This window comes from Phodopus roborovskii, unplaced genomic scaffold, assembly GCF_943737965.1.
Source record: "Phodopus roborovskii unplaced genomic scaffold, PHOROB, whole genome shotgun sequence".
NCBI lineage: Eukaryota > Metazoa > Chordata > Mammalia > Rodentia > Cricetidae > Phodopus > Phodopus roborovskii.
Genome location: NW_026126585.1, coordinates 17554727 through 17578470, shown reverse-complemented (window position 1 = coordinate 17578470; position 23744 = coordinate 17554727). Strand labels below are relative to the sequence as shown.

The 23744-nt window shown below is 48.9% G+C and overlaps 1 protein-coding gene across 1 annotated transcript in view; it reads right to left on the bottom strand.

Annotated features, from left to right (window-relative positions):
• Positions 1-12440, bottom strand: part of Kdm5b (lysine demethylase 5B) — a 55641-nt gene extending 43201 nt beyond the window's left edge. Inside the window, exon 1 of the mRNA XM_051204146.1 lies at positions 12187-12440. Within this exon, the coding sequence (XP_051060103.1) occupies positions 12187-12390 (204 nt within the window). The 5' untranslated portion in view covers positions 12391-12440. The remainder of the gene's footprint in view (positions 1-12186) is intronic.
• Positions 12441-23744: the final 11304 nt, after the last annotated feature.

Genomic DNA, 23744 nt, shown 5'->3' with positions numbered 1-23744 from the left:
ACAACAAGGGCAAACATACCCTGCACACATATAAAACAGTCGTGGACTGATGTACACCTGTAACACCAGCACTTGAGAAGTACAAACAAGAGGATCAGAATTCAAGGGCATCTTCGGTATGAGTCAATGTCAAACACACAAGGAGTATTCTATAGCCAAGTGTGTGGGCGCAGCTGTAATGGCAGCTCTTAGAAGCTGAGGTAAGTCCGCACAGCAAGAGGCTGTCTAAATACTCTGGAGGATCACCAAAAGTTTACATGAATAACTGAAGAAATTAACGCTAAATATATGAAAAAAGATATCACAGTGGAGAAAACATTGCTTCTTAATGCCCCATTGCCAGGAAGAGGAAGACTTGTCCAGAGCTTTGCTCTCTCCTACTTTACAAATACCGGCTTCCAGAAAGAGCTAAACTGAGTATGTGGCTGTGTGGTACAGCATTGACCTGGCAAACCTGAGTGTGGCTCTAGGGTCAACCCCAGACAAGTAGTAAGAGGAGGAAGCCCATATACATTTTATTTAAAGGAAGGGGGGGGCTGATCAGGGTGTGTGTGTGTGTGTGTGTGTGTGTGTGTGTGTGTAGGCTTGGCAGCAGGCACCTTTACCTGCTGAGTCATCATGACCTATTCTAAAACATAAAGATGCACAAACGGCATGTTCCTGCCAAGCATGGTGGTACTACACTCCTGTAAATCCCAGCACACAGGAAGCAGAGGCTGGACAATCAGGATAGTTCCAGGCCAGCCTCTGCTACAAGAAATGCTGAGAAGAGAATGAGAAGATTATGTTCTCAAACACCTGTAAGAGTTTTTATTTGTGACCTGGTGATGGCTCAGAATGTAAAAGCATTTGTCATGCAAGCCTTGACTGCCTGAGCTTAGTTTCTGGATTCCATATACGGAAAACACTGACTCTCCGGAAGTTACCCTCTGACCTCCACCACATCAGTGCCTTGGTACAACCCTGTACATGCAAACATACATAATAAAATTTTTAAAAAATAAATTAAGTTTCACATGCATAATTTATGCTGAATCTGCACACTCAAATAACTTCTCAAAATGGCACATCAAAAGGAAAACATTAAGTTGCCAATAGGTCTATAGGAGAGATAGAATAGTTAAAATAATTTTTTCATTAACAGAAATCACTTCAAAGCTTTTTTTCTTTTTCTAACTACCAAAAACAAAAAACAAAAAATCAGAGAAAATGTTCTTCCATTTTGAGCTTTCAAGGGCAAAGCTCTACTCCAATGGGGGGGGGGGAAATTACCAAGTAGGGGGACCATGGTGGTGCACGCCTTTAATTCTCAGCACTCAGGGGGCAGAGGCAGATGGACCTGCCTAGAGTTCCAGGATAGGCAGGGACAGTGGGGATTGATACTCCAACTGGACACTCGTATCACAGAAAACTGAGTCACCCTTGGCAAAGTCTGCCCTGTGTTGCTGTTTTAAATGTGGGAAAGTTATAAACGGTCACAGCCTGGCAAGGTGGCCCAACTAGTAAAATGTTTCTGGCACAAGCCTCACAACAGGAGAGCACTCTCTACCATGTGGGAAGACAACTGAAGGCTGAAGAGACTGCTCAGCGGCTAAAATAGCACTGTGTGAGTAAGTTCAAATCTTAGCACCCACGTGGCAGCTCAAACACCTTGTAACTCCAGTTCCAAGTCACACGCACAGGCACTCAAGGCCAACCTGGTCTACTCTTCCAGTTCCAGGACAAGTTCCAAAGCTACAGAGAAACTCTGTCTCAAAAAACAAAAGTTTGGGCTGGAGAGATGGCTCAGAGTTTGAGCTGGCTGCTCTTCAGAGGTGGCAAATTCAATTCCCAGCAACCACATGGTGGCTCACAACCATCGGTAATGAGATCTGCTGCCCTCTTCTGGTGTGTAGGATACATGCATGCAGAACACTGTATACATAGTAAATAACTAATCATTAAAAATAATAATTACAGTCCCAAGGAATCCAATACCCTCCTTCTGGGATCTGTCAGCACCAACACACACTGTATACAGTGCCACACACACATTATTTTTAATAACTTATTTTTATTTCGTGTGCATTTGTGTTTTGCCTGTGGTTGTGTGAAAGTGTCAGATCCCCAGAAACTGGAGTCATAGGCAGTTATGAGCTGCCATGTGAGAGCTGGGAATGGAACTCAGGTCCTCTGGAAGAGCAGTCTGTCTGCTCTTATCCACTGAGTCCAGCCCACAAATTTTTTTAAAATTAAAAAGACTCCAAAAGTTGGCCTCTGAACTTCACACAGTGATAAATTATATATTATATTATATATTACATATATAGAATTAAATTCAGCCAAGGCAGCGTTTGAGGCCAGCCTGGTCTACAAAGTGAGTTCCAGGGTAGCCATGGCTTCAAAGAGAAACACTGTCTTGTAAAAGCAAAATTAAATTATTTTAAAAAGTGAAAATAAAAAGATGAAAAATATATGTATGTAAGTATTAAGAAGTCAATAAAAAGGCTCTTTTAAAAGTTTTTTGTTTTTTTTTTTTTTTTGGTTGGTTGGTTTTGGTTTTTTGTTTGCTTTTGAGACAGAATCTCACTGTCTGACCTGGAAGTCTTTATTTTATACATGCAAACCAAGCTGGTCTGATTCATGTCTCTGCTGGGGGTAGTGGCATGCACTACACCACACCTGACCTAAAAGTTAAAAGAACACTGAGGAGCCACCTGTCAGCCACCTCCACACCAGGCTGGGACTCAGGGCAAGTCTGAGAGGCTTCCTACAGTAGACACAGCTGGACAAAGTGCAGAGAGCGAGAAAATGTGGAGCGAGCGCTCATCTAAGTAAATAAGACAAACTGGGGGCTGAAGGATGTCTCAGGGGATAAGAGGGCTCCTAGCACCCACATAGCATCTTCCCACTGTAACGCCCAACACCTTCAGACACACAGGCAAAATACCAATGCACATAAAATAAATCTTTTCAAAAATAAGCCAGGAGCCAGCAAAATGGCTCAGCACATACAGATTACTTTGCAAATGACTCCCTGTCAATCCCTAGAACCCATGTAATGGTAGGAGAAAACAGACTCCATAGGGGGCCTGGCCTCCACACTACTAAAGTGTGGAATGTGCCCCTACACATATGCATCACACTATGTAATAATAACTGATATATATGTATGTATATACATACATACATATATCAAATAAGCCAGATATGGTGGCTCATACATGTAACCCCAGTACTCAGGAGGATGAAAGAGGAAGACTGCTAGTCCAAGGGAGTTTGAAGCCAGTCTGCAGTTACAAAGTAAGTACCTGGCCAGCCTGGGCTACAGAGTAAGAAACTACCCCCCCCCAATCAATGAATTGGTACCTTTAATCCCAACACTAGAGAAGCAAAAGTGGGCTATGAGGTCAAGACCAGGCTGGTCTGAGTAGGGAGTTCCAGGCCGGGCAAGAACGCACATTAACTAATTAAAAGAGACATTTGGGGCTGGAGAGATGACTCAGTGATTAAGAGCACTGGCTGCTCTTCCAGAGGATTCTTGGTTCCCACATGGCATCTTACAACTGTCTGTAACTCATTTCCAGGGGACCCTGACACACTCACAGACACGCATGCACGCAAAACACCAATCAATGCACATAAAACAAAAATGAATGAATCATTTTTGGAAAAAGACAGCTGCTGTGGCCTATAGGATATATATGGATACAAAGTAAGTGTGGTGTCCGCATAGACAGCCCTCTTAACCACTGAGCCGTCTCTTCAGCCCTTCTGCCCTGGTGAGTGTCTCCCTAGTAAGTGTGCATTTGTATGTAGTGCACATGCCTGTATGAGGGATGGGAAGGTCGGGAGGGCCACCTGAGAGAGCATTCACCTCCTTTCAAACAACAGTTGGTCTCTGGTTGCCCTGCAGCTCAGCCATTACTAGGCCAGGCCGTGCACGGCTGTGATCTCCATGTGACCCGTCTTCTCTGTCTTCCCAGCACTGCCATTACCAGAACGGCTACTACATACAGCCAGAATTCGAACGTGGCTTCTGGGTCTCAAACTTTAGAGATAAACATTACATCAAATGAGACATTCCCCCAGAAAGAATTACTATTAAAGTGCTTTAAGACTTACATATGCATGCACAAAAGTACAGCAGTAAAGTAAAAACAAAACAAAACAAAACAAAAAAAAACCACACAAGTCCATTTAAGAAGTATCCTAAGAAATTACATAATTCCAAGGGCTTTAAAATCTGTATCCCTTCTGTGTGTGTGTGGGGGGGGGGGGGGGAATATGCGACTTCAGGTGCCCTTGGAACCCTGGAGCAGGCATTACAGCTATGAGCTGCCTGACTAGGTACTAGGATCTTTACAAGAATAATGAGACCCAAAAGTCTCCAGACAAGTTTTATGATTATGAATTCTAGTTATTTTCATTGAAAAGGTTTGTCTAACTTTAAAAGAAAACACAAGACAGGGAAAAATAAAAAATAAAAAGGCAGAAGAAACACTGGAGCTTGCCAAGCACGCACCACTGAGGTCCTAGGTTGAATCCCTAGTATTCCCATACGGGTTAGCACATATACAAAAAAAGAAAAATTTCTTTTTCTTTTCAGTTTATAGGTGTGGCAGACTTCAAATTAAAGATTCAGGTACTGAGAAAACCTACATCTGAACTGCCTGTGAGACCCGGCTAAGCAGTTAAAAGATACTGAGGCGTTCCAGTCCCAGAGCCTGTATATCAAGCAGGACATCCTGCAAACACCTAACGCCCAATCCTGGCCTCTAATCCCCACATATGCACGTGCACATGCTCAGAGAACAAAACATACACCACAAGTTCATCCCTGAAAAATAAAGACAAGTAATTAGGGGCTGGAAAGATGGCTCAATGGTTAGTTAAGAGCAATTGCTACTCTTCCAAAAGACCTAAATTCAATTCCCAGCACCCACATGGCACCTAACAATCATTTCCAACTCTAGTTCCAGGGGATACAATGCACTCTTCTGACCACTGTGGGCGTCAGGCACTCAATAGTGCACGCAGGCAAACATCCACACAGAAAACAACGAATAGAGTAGAGTATGATAAAGCATAGGTATAACCCAGTATAATCCAGTAGATAGGGGCAGCAGGGTCAGGAAGTTCATGGTAGTTTTCACTAAAATGGGATTATGGATGGATACCTTAGATTGCATGGCCCCTCTCAATAAACAGGATTATATTCTTCACATTCATGTAGGATCTCTGTGTGGGTTTTCTTCCAGAATTTACTGGGCTTACAGGAGAGTGGGTAAGGGGTTATAGGAGTGTGGATGTCCCCAAAACAGACAAGTCACTTAAAAAGGTCCCACCACACGATGAATGATGACTTCCCTATGGCTGCAACAGACAGAGTCCCCTCCCTTCAGTTAGTTAACATTCCCCACTCTAGCACCCCCCCCTTGGGGTTTTTAATGAAGATTTCACTATAGCTCAGGCTGGCTGTGAACTCATAATCCTGTCTCCTGAATCCTGAGAGTAAGTTATCAAACCCCAGGTATTATTCTAGGGTTGGGGGTTGAGGGTGGGGCTTCAATGTCTCACTATATTCCCAGAAACTAAACTAGAACTCATTATGTAATCCCAGCTGGTACGGCCTCTAAACTAATGCTGGGATTAGGCATGTACCACCATGCCCGGTTCTTATTCTAGTTTTGCTGTTGGGATTTTGCCTTTCCAAGTTTCACTTAAATAAAACTGATTTGTCTTGTTATATCAGTTCACATACTCTGCTTAGCAATGGGTAAGGGGGGGGGGGGACAGCCTTTAAGATTTAAGCTCCTGCAATCCATTAATTAACTAGACAGTAGCTCTAGGTCAGCGTCAGATCCCTTTAATGCGGGATGAGAAGGTATACATATTGGGGTAAACAGACCTCATCCAAGGTCATGATGCAATCTGATTAAAAAACTCTAGGGCTGGCTGGGAAGACTGCACGGTAGGTAAAACTGCTTACTGCACAACAGACCAGAATAGAATCCTAAGGGCCAGTATAGAATCAAACCCATGACAGAAGTAAGAAGACTAGGCAGCCAGGCATACACAGTGGAAAAACAAACAGCAAGAAAGAAACAAGAACCAATATCCAAGGCTATTCATTCTCTGACCTCCACAAGCGCATGCTATGAAATGTGCACACCCTCATTTTCAAGCGTGACTATGAACAGACACACACAAAGTTACCTTCAAACTCACAGATACCTATCTGCCCGCCTCTGCACACACCTTTACTCCCAGCACTCGGGAGGCAGAGGCAGGCGGGTCTCTCTGAGTTCCAGGACAGAGAAATAGAGAAATCCTGTCTTGGAAAGCCAGAGGGGTGGGGAACCAACTGAGGGTACAGTGTTCAGGACAGAGGACTAACATACCATCAAGGCCTTGAGTCCACCCTCAGCACTGAAGGAGGGAATCCATTACCAAAGGGTACCATATGCTAACCAGAAATTTTTCTCAAACAGAAACTGCAGCAAAGCTGAAAGCTAATTTCTATTCTGCACACAGGTTACCCTAACAACCTAACCAACCCATTATTCTTCAAAAGTCACTTCCTTGTCTGTCCTGAGTACTCCTGATTCTCAAGTGTTCTGTCAGACAAAATGGCCAGTCTGACCAGGAAGTCAGATATAAAATATGGCAAATTCCAGCAATGGAACAAGGCAGACAGGAAAAGCCCTCCACCCACTACATACACACCTCTGCATGTGCTAAGAGTTGTCCTCAAAATAGTTAAGTTTATTTACAAGCCCCCAAAACTGTAACAAGACAAAAGCACCGGCTAAAACCCAGGAAATAAAATCCCCACACTAGACAAGTGTGCATCATCACTCACTGTACTAGAAAGTCCACTCTGAATTGCTCAAATGCTACCAGTAACTGCAACAGTACCAATGCGTAAGCTCAGATGTGCTCTACAATTGATTTGGTTGTGAGTCTAGCCTTTAACAGCGGAGCCATCTCTCCAACTGGCTCTTCCTACTTTTATCTAGAAAGTAGCTACAGGAACTATTTTCCATAATTGTAACTTTTGAATAATAAAAAGAAAGCTAGGGGACAGTGGAATGGCTGCACAAGCATGACACCATGAGTTTGACCCTGGGACCCAAATTAAAACCAGATGGGAGCCGGGAGTCGGTGGCGCACACCTTTAATCCCAGCACTAGGGAGGCAGAGGCAGGAGGAGCTCTGGGAGTTCGAGGCCAGCCTGGTCTACAGAGCGAGTTCCAGGACAGGCTCCAAAGCCACAGACAAACTCTCAAAAAAACAAAAGCAAAAACAACAGATGTGGTGGCCTGGCATCTGTGACCCCCACGCCCACCCCAGCACTCTGAAGTTTTCAGCTAGCTAGCCAGAGCCTGGCTCCAAAACAAAATAGGACAAGAAAGCAACTCGTGAAATTTGTCCTCTGACCTCCACTGTAGCTGAGTGCAACTGCCCACTCCCTCTCCCCATACACATAAACAACAGACACAAACAATACTATAAGTCTGAAAATTAATTTGTATCCTGGTAGTTGTGATTTTGCCAAAAAAAAAAAAAAAATAGTCCTTATGTTGGGGAGAGGTAGGGAGCTTCAATGACTTTTAAAGTTTTGTGTGTGAAGAGTATGTGTACAAGTATGTGAAATGTGCTCTATGTGTATACATAATTGTGTGTGCTAGTGCATGTACCTGTGTGAGTGCAACAGACCAGAGGAAGGCATCAAAAACAGCCCAGGTCTGTGTATTTCTTAGGGGCAGTCTCTTGGAAGCTGGAGCTTACATGTCTGCACTAGGCTGAAAGCCAGGGAAGCCCAAGACCCTGCTTCCTCCCTGCTCAGTGCCGGGATTACAAGGGCATGTGGGACCATACCCAACTGTTTGTTACACGGGCATTTCAGGTGGAACTCCACTCCTCATGTTTGCACAGTAAATAGCTCTTAACCACAGAACCATCCCTTCATCCCTTATGTTTTTTTATTTTAAGTTTATAGTGTGTGTGCGCGCGCGCGCGCACGCGCTCGTATGCATATATGCACACCATATGTTGCAGAGATCAGAAGGCAGCATCAGATCCTGTGGAACTAGATTTGCTGGTGGTTGTGAGCCACCACCACGTGAGTGCTGGAAATCAAACCTGGGTCCCGGTAGACCAAGGGCTCCTAATCCCAGAGCCATCTGGAAGTCTTTTGTTTTTAGACAAGGTCTTTCTATACAGCCCAGGCTGGCCAGAACTGTTATGTAAACCAGACTGACCTGAGATCTAGCTACTTCTGCCTACTGAGTGCTGGGATTAAAGAAAAATAAGTCTTCATTTATTTCTCTCCATAAATCCCAGTGTGGACCAATAAGACAGCAATGAGTGGCTGGAAAGATGGCTCAGTAGCTAAAAGCACTTGCTGGTCCTACAGAGGGCCCAGGTTTTGTTCCCACACCTATATGGCAGTTTACAACCCTCTATAACTCCAATTCCAGAGGATATGATGCCCTCTTCTGGCCTCTATGGACAAAAGGCATGCCCATGGTCAAAGTACAAATAACTATGAAACAAAAAGGTGAGCAGTCTGTAAGATGGTCCCATAAACAAACCATATGAATTAATGAAATTATATATAATGTAATACACATGTTAAACCCTCTAAAAGTTCCATTTTGGGCAAATTTCTGCACACCTGTTATTCATGTATTCCAAACATCCTTGACTTTTACTGTCCTCTGAGTTAAACAAGAAACAAGTTCACCAGTTTGATCCCAGAATCCACAGGGCAGATAGAAAAGACGGAACTTCTACAAATTGTCTTGTGACCTCCACATGTACACTACAGCATACATGCATGTATGTGTGCAAATACACATTCTCACACAACATCCTCTCACACCCCAGACTGGAACTGACATGAATAAGCTCTTCTACCTTACACGAATACATGAATACCTCACAAAAGTGTGTATGTTAACTTCCCCCTTGCTCCCTGGGAATGGAGTTAACAAGCTTAAAGACGCTTACTGCATTACAACAGTCTTAAACCTCTGGCTATAAAGATGCAGATGAAGGATTCAAACAAACAACCAAAGGAAGTGGAAAGTGAAAAATAGCCTTTATTATGCCATCTGGGGTCTGATTTGAAAGTCTGACTTTTGGTCATTATCAAAGATTTGTGGAATCTGCCTAACTACAATCATGTAGATATCTGAAAGCAAGAAAGTTACTAAAGCTATCGAATACATTCCCATCAAATTTGAGAAATTTAAAGATATTCACGGAGCAGACAACCTTTTGACTAATATTAGCACCCCTAAAATTACTGATCTCCAAATATTACAATATGAAAAAACATTTGCACTCAACTATCTAAGTACTTACTCAAGAAGGAAATTAATACTTGCATTTTAAAGAAAAAGCAAGTAAAATTTTAATGTCTAAAGGTCTCACTTCTGAACATGAGCTTGGCTACCCTTACACTCTGAAATAAGATTACTTTCCTTAAACTGATGTCTCAGTATTTATCACCTTCACCTTACTACATTTCCACAAATTTGTCAACTCTTATGCATTCATATGCAAAATAATGTAAACATTCTAAGTTTTCACCACAAGTCAAGCAGCTTAAGACTCACTTAAAAAAAAAAAAAAACAAAAAAACAGGTCCAAACCAAAAGTGCCATTAATTAAAGAAAAAGCTAAGAACAAAAGGAAACAAATATTCATTCTCCCCTTACCTACTAAAAGTATACTACAATCTCCAACCCCCTTTAATTTAGCCACTAGAGTTCCAAAAACTCAATGAACAGAAATCATCTAGAGATACAGGCATTATAAAGCTACCACCATGTAAAATATTTCCTATTTCTTAAGGGTTTTATCTTGCTGCCATATTTCAACTATATAAAACCACTTGTTCTTGCTTTCCTACTACAAAACACTTCCTAAACAAAGACTGTTTACATCTCTCAAGAACCCTTTGTTCCAGGGCCCCTCTGTTCAACAGCTACAACTTCTGGGATCTTCTTATGGTTTTATCAAGAGCAAATACTGGCAAACTCTTCTGCACTGGCATAGGAGTTTGTTAAACAAAGGAGGAAGCAAGTCCCCTGCACACAAAGGAGGGCTCCAAAACAGCACTAGTTATGTTTGTAGATTACTTCTTCCTCCTCACCCCTTTCCTCTCAGTCTGTAGTACAAAGTATCCTCAATACAAAATGGTGGCCATCATGTGTGACATTCAGAATGAGAAAAAGCAAGACAAATGCACAAATCCTCAAGATTGCCATTACTCTGCTAGCCCAGTTGAGAAATGGGTAGCCAAACCTAAACACATCACCACTATTTTTCGAAGAAAACAGCTCTATAAAAGGCGAAGGCAAGATAAAGGACTCACCCCAGCTCTAGTATGCCACAATGCCAACATGGAGGACAGCTCACAGTAATCTAACTCCTCTTATATTTTGGTTTCTAATAACTAAGCCAAATTTCATTATTTCTGAATAACATCCCATTAATGTGAACGTCCAGTATTCACATCCGTCTTTCCTGACACATTAACGTAATGCTCTATCGCTCAATGTTTGCAACATACATATCTATACCTCAAAATTAAAACATTAGGGCTAAGCAGCTCAGGGTGGAACTTCTGCAGGCCTCTACAGTAACAGAAATGTACCTCCCTTTTTAAGCAACAACAATTGACCCTGATGCACTTCACTAGGCTAAAACAATCTTATTTCCAAACATTTCCCCCATACTAGCTGCCCTGGCCAGTTATTTTCTGAAGCATTTATCTCATTTCTGTTTTCAAAGTTGTCCAAGGGAAACTGAAATATGGTTGTCTGTGGTTTTTGTTTTTGTTTTTTTTCCCTTGGGGGGAGGGAGGTTGTGGAAAGATAAGGCTTATTCAGGGATCTCTCTCCAAACAGCTTTTCTAGCACACAATGATTACGTACACAATCCCGCAACTCGAAATGCCATCACAAAGAGCAAGTTTAAAGGAAGAAAGGGGTTAAAAAAAGGGGGGTCTCCCCCCCCACTTGTGTGGGAGCAAGGGGAGATGGAAAATTCTTTTAAAAACGGCAGACCAGGCAGTTAAACCTCTCTAACCGTCCGGGCCGGGCCAACGGTCGTTGAGGCCAACTCAAGACTCCGGCCATCCCAAAAGGCAGGCGAAAAACCTGGGGTGTCGCAGCGCATCCAGTTCCGGCTGCGGGGCGGGGTGGGGGTGGGGCGGGGCGGGGTGGGGGGCGGGGAGGGAGCGGGCGTTGCAGCCGTTAGGGTTAGGGCTGGCTGGCTGCTGGCTTCGGGGGACAGCGCAGCGCTCCCGGCCAGCGCCCCAAGCTCGCGGCGCGGGGGGCCGGGCGGGGGAGGCTGAAATAAATGTGACATCTCCGCCCGCCCGGGCCCCGCGCAGAGCCGGCGCGCCCTGCCTGCACCGTGTGCGAGCATCCCCGGGGTCCCCGGGGCGGCCCCGGGCGCGTGCGCCCCCGCCCCCGCCGCCCCCGCCGCCCCCGCCGCCCCCAGCGCCGCTTCGGGCCGCCCCTCCCCGCCCCCAGCGGCGCCCGCCGCCCCCCGGCCCTCCCGGCCCGGGGACTCCCGGAGGCCGAGCGGCCCGGCGCGGGGGGACGGCCCGGGTCCCCAGGGTGGGGCGCCCAGGTGAGGGCAGCTCGGGGCCGCCGCCGCCGCCACACAAAGGACCAGGGGCTCCCGCCGCCATATTGAAAACTTTGCTCCTCGCACGGCAACTCGCGGGTCCCCCGGCCCTACCCCGCCCCGCGCCCCGCACCCCGGGGAGCGGGCGGCCACCCGCCGGCCGGCCAGCGAGCGCCCGCGCCCGCGCCCCCGCGGCGGCTGCCACCGCTGCAGCCCGCACCGCTGCCCGGCCGGGCTGCACCGATCCGGGCCCCCGGGGGGACCGCGCCGGCCCGGAGCCCGCCGGGCACGCAGCCTCCCTCCCTCCCTCCCGCCCTCCCGACGCCGCGGCGGCTCCCGCCCCCCGAGGGAGGGACGGAGCCCCCAGCTGGACGGGGCCCCCGCGGCGGCGACCGCTGTCCGCCCCCCGCGCCTCCCCGGCCGCGCGTCCTCGCTCCCCCGCCCGCTCCCCCGCCCGCCCGCACGCACGGCCGGCCCGCCGCGAGCAGCACCGGATCGGACCCGAGCCGAGCCGGGCCGGGCCGGGGTGCCGCCGCGCTGGCTTGGCTGACTCACCGCGGGCGGCCGCACCTTGCAGATCCCAGTCTGCTCGGCTATGGGCCGGATCTTGTGGATGAAAGCGAAGGGGTCGGCGAACTCTTCCCAGCTGGGCTCGAAGACCGGGCACTCGGGGGGAGGCAGGAACTCGCCCAGCGGGCCCGGGCCCCCGAGGGGCAGGGCCGGGCGCGGGCCCGGGGGCAGCACGGCGGCCGGCTCCATCGGCGCGGCGGGGGCAGGGACGAGCGCCGGGCCGGCTCCCGCCACCGCGGCCGCCCGCTCGGCTCGGCTCGGCTCGGCTCGGTCCGCAAGCCGTGCAGACGCGCGGCGCCGGCGGCAGGGCAGTCGGACTCGCACCAGCAACGGCAGCAGCGAGGGCTTCCTCAGCCTCCTCCTCCTCCTCCGACTACGACGACGACGACGGCGACGACGTCTCGCCTCGGCCCCACGCCGTGCGCCTCCGCCGCCACGGCGAGGAAAAAAGTCCCTACCGCCACCCCGAGCCGGGTCCCACCCCGCCCCCTAGCCGGGAGGGGCCGGGCCTTCCGCCTCGGGTGGGGTCGAGCCTCTAGCGCTTCGGGTGACCGCTGCCGGCTCTCGGGGCCGCCGCTCTCAAGGAGTCATCAGTCCAGCGCAGAGGATCGGTCGTTCCGACGCGTCAGACGCTTCTCCACCCAGTTAAAACCCGAGGGGCGGAGGAGGGTTCTCCAGGTGCACACAACAGTCGGGACAGACCCAAGCCGGAGTGACGAGGGTGGCAAAGAACACTCAGCCTCTGCTAAAGGCTTGGCGCGACTGTTTAATCTGTCGGGTAATTTAAGCATAATCTGACAGTTCACAGCCGGGCGTTGGCGGCTCACGCCTTTAATCCCAGAGGCAGGCGGATCTCTGTGAGTTCGAGGCCAGCCTGGACTACAGAGCGAGTTCCCGGACAGCCTCCAAAGCTATAGGGAAACCCTGTCTGGAAAAACAAAAAACAAAATCCGACAGTTCAGACTATTTATTAGAAAGTGGGGCTGATGCACAGAACTCGTCTCCAGCCTACTGACACGGTTGGGCTTGAGCAAAAGAATCTTGAAACAATCCAGTCAAGGAAAATGGGTCCCAAATAAAGTCAGCAGTGCTATTAATTTTAAAAATGGATGAGTGGGTAGTGGTAGCACACGCCTTTAATCCCAACACTTAGGAAGCAGAGGTGGACCTCTGTGAGTTCAAGACCAACCAGGCCTACAGAGTGACCAAAAGCTACACAGAGAAACCCTGTCTGGAAAAACAACAAAAACTGATAGGTAGCTGGTAGGTACAACCAGATTTCTCACAAGCTGAAAGGTACAACTAACCCTGAAGGAAAGAGATTAGTACAGAGGTATGACCCGACATTTCAATGTAAGGCATGAAAGTGCTGAGTTAAGTGATTATGAGATACAAAGACGGGGAATGTTCCAGCAAAAGGCAAAAGAAGGTCGTAAGAAGAACGTGAACAGGGAGATGACGACTTTAATCCAGAAAGCAGACAAACATTAAGGACAGCCTCCATTAAGGAGGGATCCACAGCCCTTCTTCAGAATAATCTGAGGGAGGGTCTCTCTCTTAGCCTCAGGGTTTTTTTTAGTAGGATTTATGTAGCCCAGTCTGGACTGAAACTATGTAGTAGAGGATGACTTTGATCTCCTGATCCTCCTGCCTGTGACTCTCAGGCGCTGGGATTATAGATGTATCCGCTTCCTCAATTTAAAAAGGAAAAGCTAGATGTGGTAACACACACCTTTAATCCCAACATTCGGGAGGCTGAAGCCAACCTGATCTACACTGAGTTCCAGGCCAGCCAGATCTACATAACGGACTCTGTAGCATCAAAAAGCAATGAGTCTGGAAGGATGGCTTAGCTGCTTAAGAGCACTTTGTTGCAGGGCAATAGGGGCGTACGCCTTTAGTCCCAGTACTCGGGAGGCAGAGGTGGCCGGATATCTCTGAGTTCAAGACCAGCCTGGTCTACAAGAGCTAGTTCCAGGACAGCCTCCAAAGCCACAGAGAAACCTTGCCTCAAACAAAAAGTAAATAAATAAATAAAATAAAAGAGCATTTTTGTTCCTGCCTGGGAGAACATAAATTCAGTTTCAGATCTAGGGTCCATCAGCTCACAAATGCCTCAATATAAAAAATACATTTTAAGACAAAAAGGGAAAAAGCTTCATTCTTCAATAAACTTAAGTAGTCTCAAAAACAGTCTATCGATTCTTGGAGAAGGCAGGAATCCTTAGTTCCCTTAGTGTCCCTTAGCTCCCTAGGGCTTTGGAGCTTGAATAGACCTTTCCTTGCTCCCTCATTCTGTAAATTAGATGGAATGAAAAGAGACAGGTAGCAACCTACTCAAGAAAAACATCAGTGTAAGAAAAGGTGATACAGCAGGCTATAAAATTGTGGGGAAACCTAAGCGTAAGAGATACAGAATTTGACATATATGGGTTTTTTGAGTCAAGGTTTCACTATGTATCTCTGACTAGTCTAAAACTCGTTTACACAGAGCAGGCTGCCTTCAAGTTCAGAGGTGCTACGATTAAAGGCGTGCATCACCTCACCCAGCTTGCCATACTTTTTAACCTTACTGATATTTTTTTCATGATAATATATCGAGGAGAGGAAAAAATTAGGACAGGGTTGCATACTTGTAGCTAAAGCTGGCCTGGAATTCACATTGTGGCCCAGGATAACCCCATTCCCAAGGGCTGGGATATGGGATGACCGTGTTGACTGAGGAAAATCCTTTATTGTCGCTCTTGACCCTGGGTGTTGCATGCCTGCATGTGTGAGAGGGTCATTCTGGAGCTGATTTCCTGTCAAGTCCCCTGCCTTGGGAGAACGCACAACTCTGGACACTGGCACCATACGAACCAGGTAGGCTGTAACTGAGTCTTCTAGACAGACATGAATTATGAGCCCGTAACTGGAGGGTATGGGTTTGTGGGGAACTCTGTTTTCCTCCTCGGGTTAGGCATCTCTCTCACTCCCAACTTTCAAGGTCTGCTGGTCCTGCCTCTTCCATTTCCGGTAGTAGCCCTAAAGGATGGGGTCCTGCTGCTCTTAGATCGGGCGGCAGCTGTCTGGCCCCGCACAGACCCGAAGGGGCGCCGAGGGAGCGGGCGGCTGGCACGCTGGTCACGAGGACCCGGGGGACGAGGGCTGTGCCGGGCGCCAGCTCCACCGCCCCGCGCCAGACGCTTCCCCTTGCCCTTTATGATGTGTGTTTACATGGGCGGAGGGATCCCGCTCCAGCTGACAGCCACACCGCGGCCGGCTCTTCTTTTTTTAAAGAGCCTGGCCGCGGGCGCTGATTGGCCGCGGCCCGAGCCGCATCGCCCCCGGGGGCGGGGCCCGGCCCGCATTGTCTCGTGTGCGGCCGGCCGGACGCGCAGAGGCCGGCCCCGCTCCGCGCTCCGCGGCTGCGCCGGCCCGAGCCCCGGCCCCGGCTCCCCGGCTCCCCGGCTCCCCGGGGCCGCAGCGAGGGCCCGGGCACAGCCCGGGGAGAAGCGGGGCTGCGGCCCGAGCGGAACGGAGCCCAGCCCGCTCCGAGGAGTGCCACGTCTGCAGGACCCCCCTCCTCGCTCGGGGGCCACACTCCGCCTCCGCCGCCGCGGGCTCCGTCCCCCGCACCCCAGCAGTGCTGGGCGGCCTGCAGCTGCAGCCCGGGGCTCGGGGTCTGCAGCGTGCGCGCCGGGCAGCACTCAGCAGGCTCCCCGCCCGCTCCCCGCCGCCGCCGCCGCCCCGGGCTCGGGGTCCGCGCCACGGGAGAGGGGGGCGGGCCGGGCTCCCCAAGCCCCGGAGGGAGGGGGCGGCGGCCGGCGCAGCACGTAGCGCACGTGTGGGTTCCGCTCCCCACCCCCTCCGCCGCCGCCGCCCCGTCGGGGCTCCGGGTGCCCGCGAGCCTCCCTCCCCGTCCCGCCGCTCGGCTTCCCCAGAAACCCGCGAGGCACCGTCCCGGTCTCTGGCCTCCAGTTCAGTGCCAACATCTGAACTCGGCACCGTCCGTGCTCCGGGAGATTTGACGCCAGGGGTCCCCTGGCGCGGCCACGGGACGTCCCTGCCTGGGCTCACTCGTTTCGTGCCTTCCCGCCACGTCTGGTTGCTACTGTCGGTGGCGGCTCTACAGCCTGCCATCAGTTCCCCACCGCAGTCCCCGCTACCCCCTCGGCACGTGCCCCACCCCTGGTGAGCCGCTAGACGGGAGGAGGAAAGTCAGAGCCAGGCGGCACGTGGGAGTTGCTCCACAAATATTTGTTGAAAGGGAGGGGAAACGGCCTTGAGTTTATGCGGCTCCGATTGGCTGAGGACGAAGCCTGGGGCTGGACACCGAGAAGAATCTGCTGTCACAATAACTCGATGGCGGGGTGTTGGGACAGCCCACGCCGTGGGTGCACACAGCGAGATACAGCCCTGGCCATTCCCTGCCCTGCTTAACTCCACTGGGACCAGCGTCCCTCCTCCTGGCTCCAAGGCCTTCCCTGTGGGCCTGTGGGGTGTCTGTACTCTTGGTCCCCACCCCAGCTGACACCATGATAAAGGGTCTCATTAAGGACTCCGTCCTTGGAAAGCCGGCCTGGTCTTGGGGAGGCAACTTTTAACTAAATCCCACGGCCTGGCAGCCTACTCGTTTCTTATGCACGCAAGGGAGGGGAGGAGGGGAAGATAACTCCTAGACAAGCCCAGCACCAGAGCTACAGTTCCAAACCCTCACCACCCTTGGAATCTGCTGAGTCGGCCCAACTGGGATACAAAAACCTTACACCTTCGGTTTACCTGGGTGTGAGGCCCAAAGAACTAGACCCTTGTAATGATCAGACACTCAAGTGGAATGTTCCCACGATGGTGCTAGCCCTACCCACGGGCTGGGAGGGGCAGAGAAACCCACACCAAGGCTTGGGCTTCTGGGCGTTTCTTCCCATTCTGGTTAGGCCACTTCAGAAGCCTGAGACTCGAAAGGAACAATATCTAATAGTTTTTTGTTTTGTTTTGTTTTTTGAGACAGGGTCTTGCAGTGCAGCTCAGAATGGCCTGAGTCACAGTACAACCCAGACTGACCTAAAGCTCAGCAATCCTACAGCTTCATCCTCCCTTAGTTCTGGGCCAAGAAACACTCTTGTGCTCCTGGAGGGCGCTGGAACTACCAACCAAATCACATTAATGTCTAGCATAACAGGACTTCCTAAATGGAAAAGGAGGCTTTCTTCACATTTTTCTTCCCTGGCATGAACAACTGGTGTATAAAAACAAAACCAAACCTGAAACATTTCTCTAACACAAACTGGGCCACTAGCCAGGAGTAATTCATAGCTCCCTAGACAGACAATCCAGCCCTATGAAGTGGGTGGTACTCCTGTCTTAATTTTTCACACAGAGAAACTGAGACTCAGATTAATCAACCAAGATCACACTGATAATAACTGCAGAGCAAAGATTAGAATGGCCGCCTCAGCCCCTGCCTTTGATCTCCCCCAAACACCCAGGCTGACCTCTGAAAGCTACAATCAGACACAGGGGCCTTAGGCATCAGCTACTTTACCACAACTCCCTTCTAGGCTGCAGTGACTTCAAACTTTTGACAGTCCCCTCCAGAGTTTTACATACAGAGTAACAAACATGTCACAAAACATGCAGTGATTTCACCTGCGAGCTGGCTGAGCCTTGTGAAGGTGAGTACTGTGGCCGGTGATGGCCTGTGTTTGAGAACAGACTGCTGGAAGGCTAGTTTGTTTTCTGTCTTCCTACCAGCGCAGCAAAAAAGACAGAAGGAGAAGCTGGTGCAGACCCCGAAAGGCCACCAACCACAGGCTGGATGAGGCCTTGGGGAAAGTCCTTGACCTTGGACTTGAGGCTTCCAGAACTGTAAATAAATGTGTATCGTTTAAACCAGTTCCTTGAAACCAGTCTCCCTCTTGATATACAGGGTTAGGCGTGAGATTTGAAAGTGGATGGATGACATGGGTACACACTCACATACCCTACCTTATTTAACTGCGATGGTTCTTTACAGAGTCCTTAGGAATTGCCAATAGCAAGTCCTCCTCAATTACCTGACCTTTAATTTCAGCCACTGCCCCTCCATGCCCCATGTCTCCTCTCTGTCCCCCTGTCTCTCTGTCTGCTGATATAGAAAAAGACAATCATCATACCTTGGCTCTTCTGCTTGTTTTTTGCTGTTTGCTATTCATTTGATTGCATTCTCCTACCTTTGTCCACAGCCCATCAAACCAGGGAGCATTTTTTGTGTTCCAGCTTTAATAGCTTATACAAAATAAGTGCCAAGCAAAGATCAGGATGTGTAAGCAAGTTTTCGTTTGGGGGTTTTTGGGTTTTGTTTTTTTTTTTTTTTTTTTGTTTTTTTTTGTTTTTGTTTTTGTTTTTTTTGAGACAGAGGTTCTCTGTGTGGCTTTGGAGTCTGTCTTGGAACTTGCTCTATAGACCAGGCTGGCCTCGAACTCACAGAGATCCACCTGTCTCTCATTCCTAAGTACTGGGATTAGAGACCTGTGCCACCACCACCCAGCTTGCTTGGGGTTTTTAAGAGAAGCTGTCATGGTACCCCAGGCTAGTCTTGGACCCCATATGTACTCAAGGGTAACCTTGAATTCTTGCTGCTCTTGCCTCTACAGATGTGTGCCACCACACTGGTGTGGTGTGTGTGTGTGTGTGTGTGTGTGTGTGTGTGTGTGTGTGTGTGTGTTTTGCCTCCCTTTTTATCCAGGGACTTACTATGTAGCCCTGGCTGGCCTGGAATTCCCAATGTAGATAAAGCTGGCCTTGAACTCAGAGAGGCCCACCAACCTCTGCCTGGGATTTATTTATTTAGCCCTCCCATGTTTTTAAGTATTCAGTCTCAATTCACATTTTCAGACAGTGTGGTCAGATGGTCCCCTGTGTGAAACACCAGCCCTCTCCACCCTACACTGAAATCGGTGGTCCCCAAAGAAGCAGCCATTGTCAAGGGAGCATGGGCTGAAGCACCCAGGAGGAAGTACAGGAAGAAGGGCAGGTTCCTCACCGTCCCCAGCCTGCAGGTATGACTCACCCTCCCAGGACTGAATTCAGCCAAGTTCAAGCACTTCCCCAGGACATAGTACCAACAAGCCCTGTGGCAGACAGAGAGCGTGAGAGCCCCTGAAACTCCAGGGGCAGAAGGCTGTGAGCCAAAGCCAGCCGGGGCTACATGGGATCCCATCTTAAACAACACAAGACCCCTTGGGCACTGGGGAGTAGCCAGAGCTAGGCTCCAGGAAGGCTGAGTCATTTGGCCAAGGTCATGTGAACGAGTTGAGCAGAAATGGATTCCAGTCTGGTTTGTCTGGGCCCACAACCTCTGTGCTGTGACCATCTTGTACCCAAAGCCCTTCTCTGGGCCCGTGGCACCATGATGCCCTTAGAATCTACCATAGTGTTTCCTGATGAACTTTTGTCAACTACCAGGCTTGTTGAGCACGGTCTCTGGGCCAGGCACTCCGCAAAATGGAGATACAGTACCAAATCCAATGAAGTGGGCTGCCCTTCTGGAGTGTGTAATTCCAAGCTAGTGGACAGTGGCAGCCAGCAGACACAACCACCAAGGTTCTCTCTGGTGGCAACAAATGCTCAGGAAAGTCGATTATCCAATACCGGGAAGGATGGAAGCGCTGGTACGGGGCTTCCGTAGCCGTAAATCAAGGCCGCAGAGAGAACATCTGAACTTGGGAGTTCAGGGAGAGAGATGTGCGGTAAATCTACAGAGAAGTGTTCTAAAGGAACCACATGTGTGGGGCTGGAGAGATGGCTCAGTGCCTAACAGCACTGGCTACTCTTCCAAAGGTCCCTGGTTCAATTCCCAGCACCTGCATAGCAGCTCAGAACTGTGTGTAACTCCAGTTCCAGGGGATACGACATCCTCATACAGAAGGAAGGCAAAACACTAAGGCAGATTAAAAAAAAAGAACAGTATGTGCAAAGACCACCGCTCTTGACTCAAGAGTTCTGTACGCCTCATAGGACATCCTCCAACAAAACAAGCCGCTAAATCTAGAGAGGAGCCTCACAGGCAGCCCATAATCAGGAATTGGAACCTCTCATTTGAAGTGAGAGGTCACCAGAGGATGGCAAGTAGACTTGGTTTAGAATTTTTCTTTTGCTATTTATTTATTTATTTATTTATTTATTTATTTTTGAGTCAGAGTTTTCACTGTGTAGCCTTGGTTGTCCTAGAACTCATTCTGTAGACCAGGCTGGTCTTGAACTCACAGATATCCACCTGCCTCTGCCTCCTGAGTGCTGGGACTGAAGGCGTGCGCCACCACCGCCCAGCTTAATTTTAATTTTTTAAAAGTATTTTTTAAAAGTGATTATGTCTTTTGCCTACATGTCTGCATGCATGTAGAGGTCAGAGGAGAGCATCGGATCCCCTGGAATTGCAGTTGCAGACTGTTGTGAGCCTCCATATGGATTGTATAACTCACACCTGGGTTCTCTGAAGGCCAGCAAGTGACCATAACCGCTAAGCCACCTCTCCAGTCCCTTGATTTGTAGTTTTTGGTTTGGGGCTACTTGTTTTGTTTACTGGTTTCTCTTTTGTTTGCATTGTTTTGCTTTGAGATGAGGTCTTACCGTGTAGCTCTGATTGTCCCCGGAGCTCAGTATGTTGAATGGGCTGGCTTCAAACTCACAGAGATCCACCTTCCTCTGCCTCCAGAGTGCTGGATTAAAGGTGCGCCACCACACCCAGTTTGATTTGTAATTTTAAAAGGCGTCTCTGGCTGGGGAGTATACTAAAGGAGAGCAGGGTTCACATTTGAAGCTGTACAGGTTAAACAGACGACGACTAACTGCAGTCCTAGCAGACATCGGAAAGGGGTCTTTTCATACACATTTAAGGACATAGTAATAAGATTAAACAGTGCTGAGAAGAGAGGCCTTACAGATAGCCCCTGTCCTCCCTGCCCCCCAAATAAATTATATAAGAGGCGGGCGGTGGTGCAATTTAATTTACTGTGAGGAAATGACAGGGCAGAGGAGAGAGATCTCATGTTATGTTTTGTTTCTGGTATTGAAATGATTCCTATTCATCGAAGCAGGGACCTCAAGCAGGTGCCCTGGAACTCAGGTGGGTGTGTTTACACACAAAGCAAAGGTAGTTCCGGGCTTAGCCAAAGAGAATGCGGAGGAAGAGAGAAAGCTTTGAGAGCATGTGAACTGATGCATTAGGAAAGGATGAAGCCAGAGGAGAAAGCTGAGAGGGATGGTCAGCGGGGGTCCAGATAGAGTCTAAGGGAGAGAAAACCGAGGCCTGAAGTCCACACTGTCAAGGACTTGCTGTATAGAATTTCAGAGAAGTGAGTTCAAGGGAGGTTTTTTTTTTTTTTTTTTTACTTCTACGGGAAGATAGCAGAGAGGAGAAGAAGCAAGGAGAGAGAGAGGGGGGGGGGCAGGCAAGGAGAGAATGGACAGACAGACTTGCAGGGAACAGTAAGGATGTGATGGGCAGGCTTCGAGGTTCTCTACAGCTACTCTCTCTGTTAAAAGGTCCAGAACGGCTGCCGGGTACAATGCAAACAATAGTTACTCCCCAGGGGTTGGGGAGCACGCACTCACACGTGTAAGCCCTGCACCTGTGCGCCTCTGATGCCATGAGTTGGGGGCCTGAGACACAATAGTAAACATCACAGAGGGAGCTGAGCTGGAGGGGAGGAAACAGCAGGGACCTCAGATCACCGTCCCTGACTCCTGGAGCAACAACTCTCCGTTCCTCTTCCTCTCTGTCCAGAAGACCGTCGGCCCCAGAGCGCTGAAGAAGAACAGGGTCCCCGCTGCCTAACAATGTTGCAGAAAGGGACGGAAGAGTACTGAGCTATGCCTACTGTGATAAAGTCCTTTAACCCGAATTGTTTAGCCTTTTGATTAAGTATACTTGTCCATGTGTTTATGGCCTAGAGAAGCCTGGGTCATCTGTGTCTCTTACACAGAAGTTCTAAAGGGAATTACCCATGTGACAAAGTCTTCAGGAAAACAGGTAAGAAAAAAATTTTTATCTATAAAACATTATTATTATGAGTAAGTTTTTTTAATAACTATTATTTAAAAACTCAGGGCTGGAGGGAGGGCTCAGCTCTAAAGAGCATGTGATGCTATTTGCAGAGGGCCTGAGTTCGGTTCCCAGTATCCAGAGCAGGCAGCGCTGATCACCTTTAACTCCAGTTCTACGGGATCCAGCGCCCTCTTCTGGCCACATCGGGAACTGTACTTACATAGACACAAGTAATTGTTTTTTTCTTTTTGGTTTTTCTAAACAGAGCTTCTCTGTATTGCTTTGGAGCCTGTCCTGGAACTCGCTCTGTAGACCAGGCTGGCCTCAAACTCACAGAGACCTGTCTGCCTCTGCCCCCTTCTCCCAAGTGTCGAAATTAAAGGTGTAAGCCACTACTGCCCAGGCCAGCTAGTGTTCCTAACCACCGAGTCATCTCTCCAGCCCCAACACACTTAATTTTTAAGAAGGAAATCTGAACTGGAGAGAATGCTCAGCCATTAAAGGCTTGGTTCACAACCCTTTCTCCCCAAAAACAAGAGAAAAAAGAAGGAAAGAAAATAGTAATTTATTTGTTAATTTTTAAAAATTTAAATCCTCCTAGGATGACGGACATATTTGGGAATGAAGGAAATTGGAGAATAATATGGCCTCTGGAGCACAGAAATCTTTTGACTACAGTTTATTGTGTCCTGAGTATGCAGGAAAATAATTGCTAACTCAGGTAATGAGGCATATGAAAGCCTTCCTTGTACTTTAGGAGCAATCATAAGAGATACTCAAGAGAGCTGGATGCAGGAACTTTGAGCCAAGTTGCCTATGTCCCAAAAACCCAAAACTCAAGCCAGGCCTTGGTAGCGCACACCTTTAATCCTAGCACTTGGGAGGCAGAGGCAGGCGGATCTCTGTGAGTTCGAGGCCAGCCTGGCCTACAGAGCTACACAGAGAAACCCTGTCTCGAAAAATCCAAAAATCAAAACAAAAGCAAAGCATAACCTTAGAGCTGACTTCCTGTTGTAGGAGCCGTGCCACAGCGCATACACAATGCGGTGGTCCATCAGGCAATGCTTCAAGACGTCCATGGCTGTTGTGTTCCTGTGGCTTTTCATCACCCTGAAAGTACCCGAGGAAATCGAAGACATCCAAAAGGTGGTGACTGTTCTTCGGGAAACTGGGAATGCGCAGTGGGGAAGGGTGAAGGCGGGCAGGCTGCCCAGGGAAGCTGGCCTTACCTCCTAATTCTTTCCGCTGGGGAGCTGGAAGCTCTGAGTGGGGCTGGGGTGTGGATCTCCCCATTAGTCCGTAAATTAGCTACATTGATTTGTCATGTTTCTCCAGGTAAGGGAGAAAATACTGCCAGAGCCCATGAATCTTTGGGCCATGGCCCGGCACTGGTGCTGGATTCCTTCTAGAAGAGTGAATCACTTCACCTCTTCCCCTAAAACAGCATATGGGAGGCTGAGAGAAATAAAGGCTGTTGTTTTAGGAAAGGGAGTGTGTGTGACATACATACATACATACATACATACATCCTTTGTCA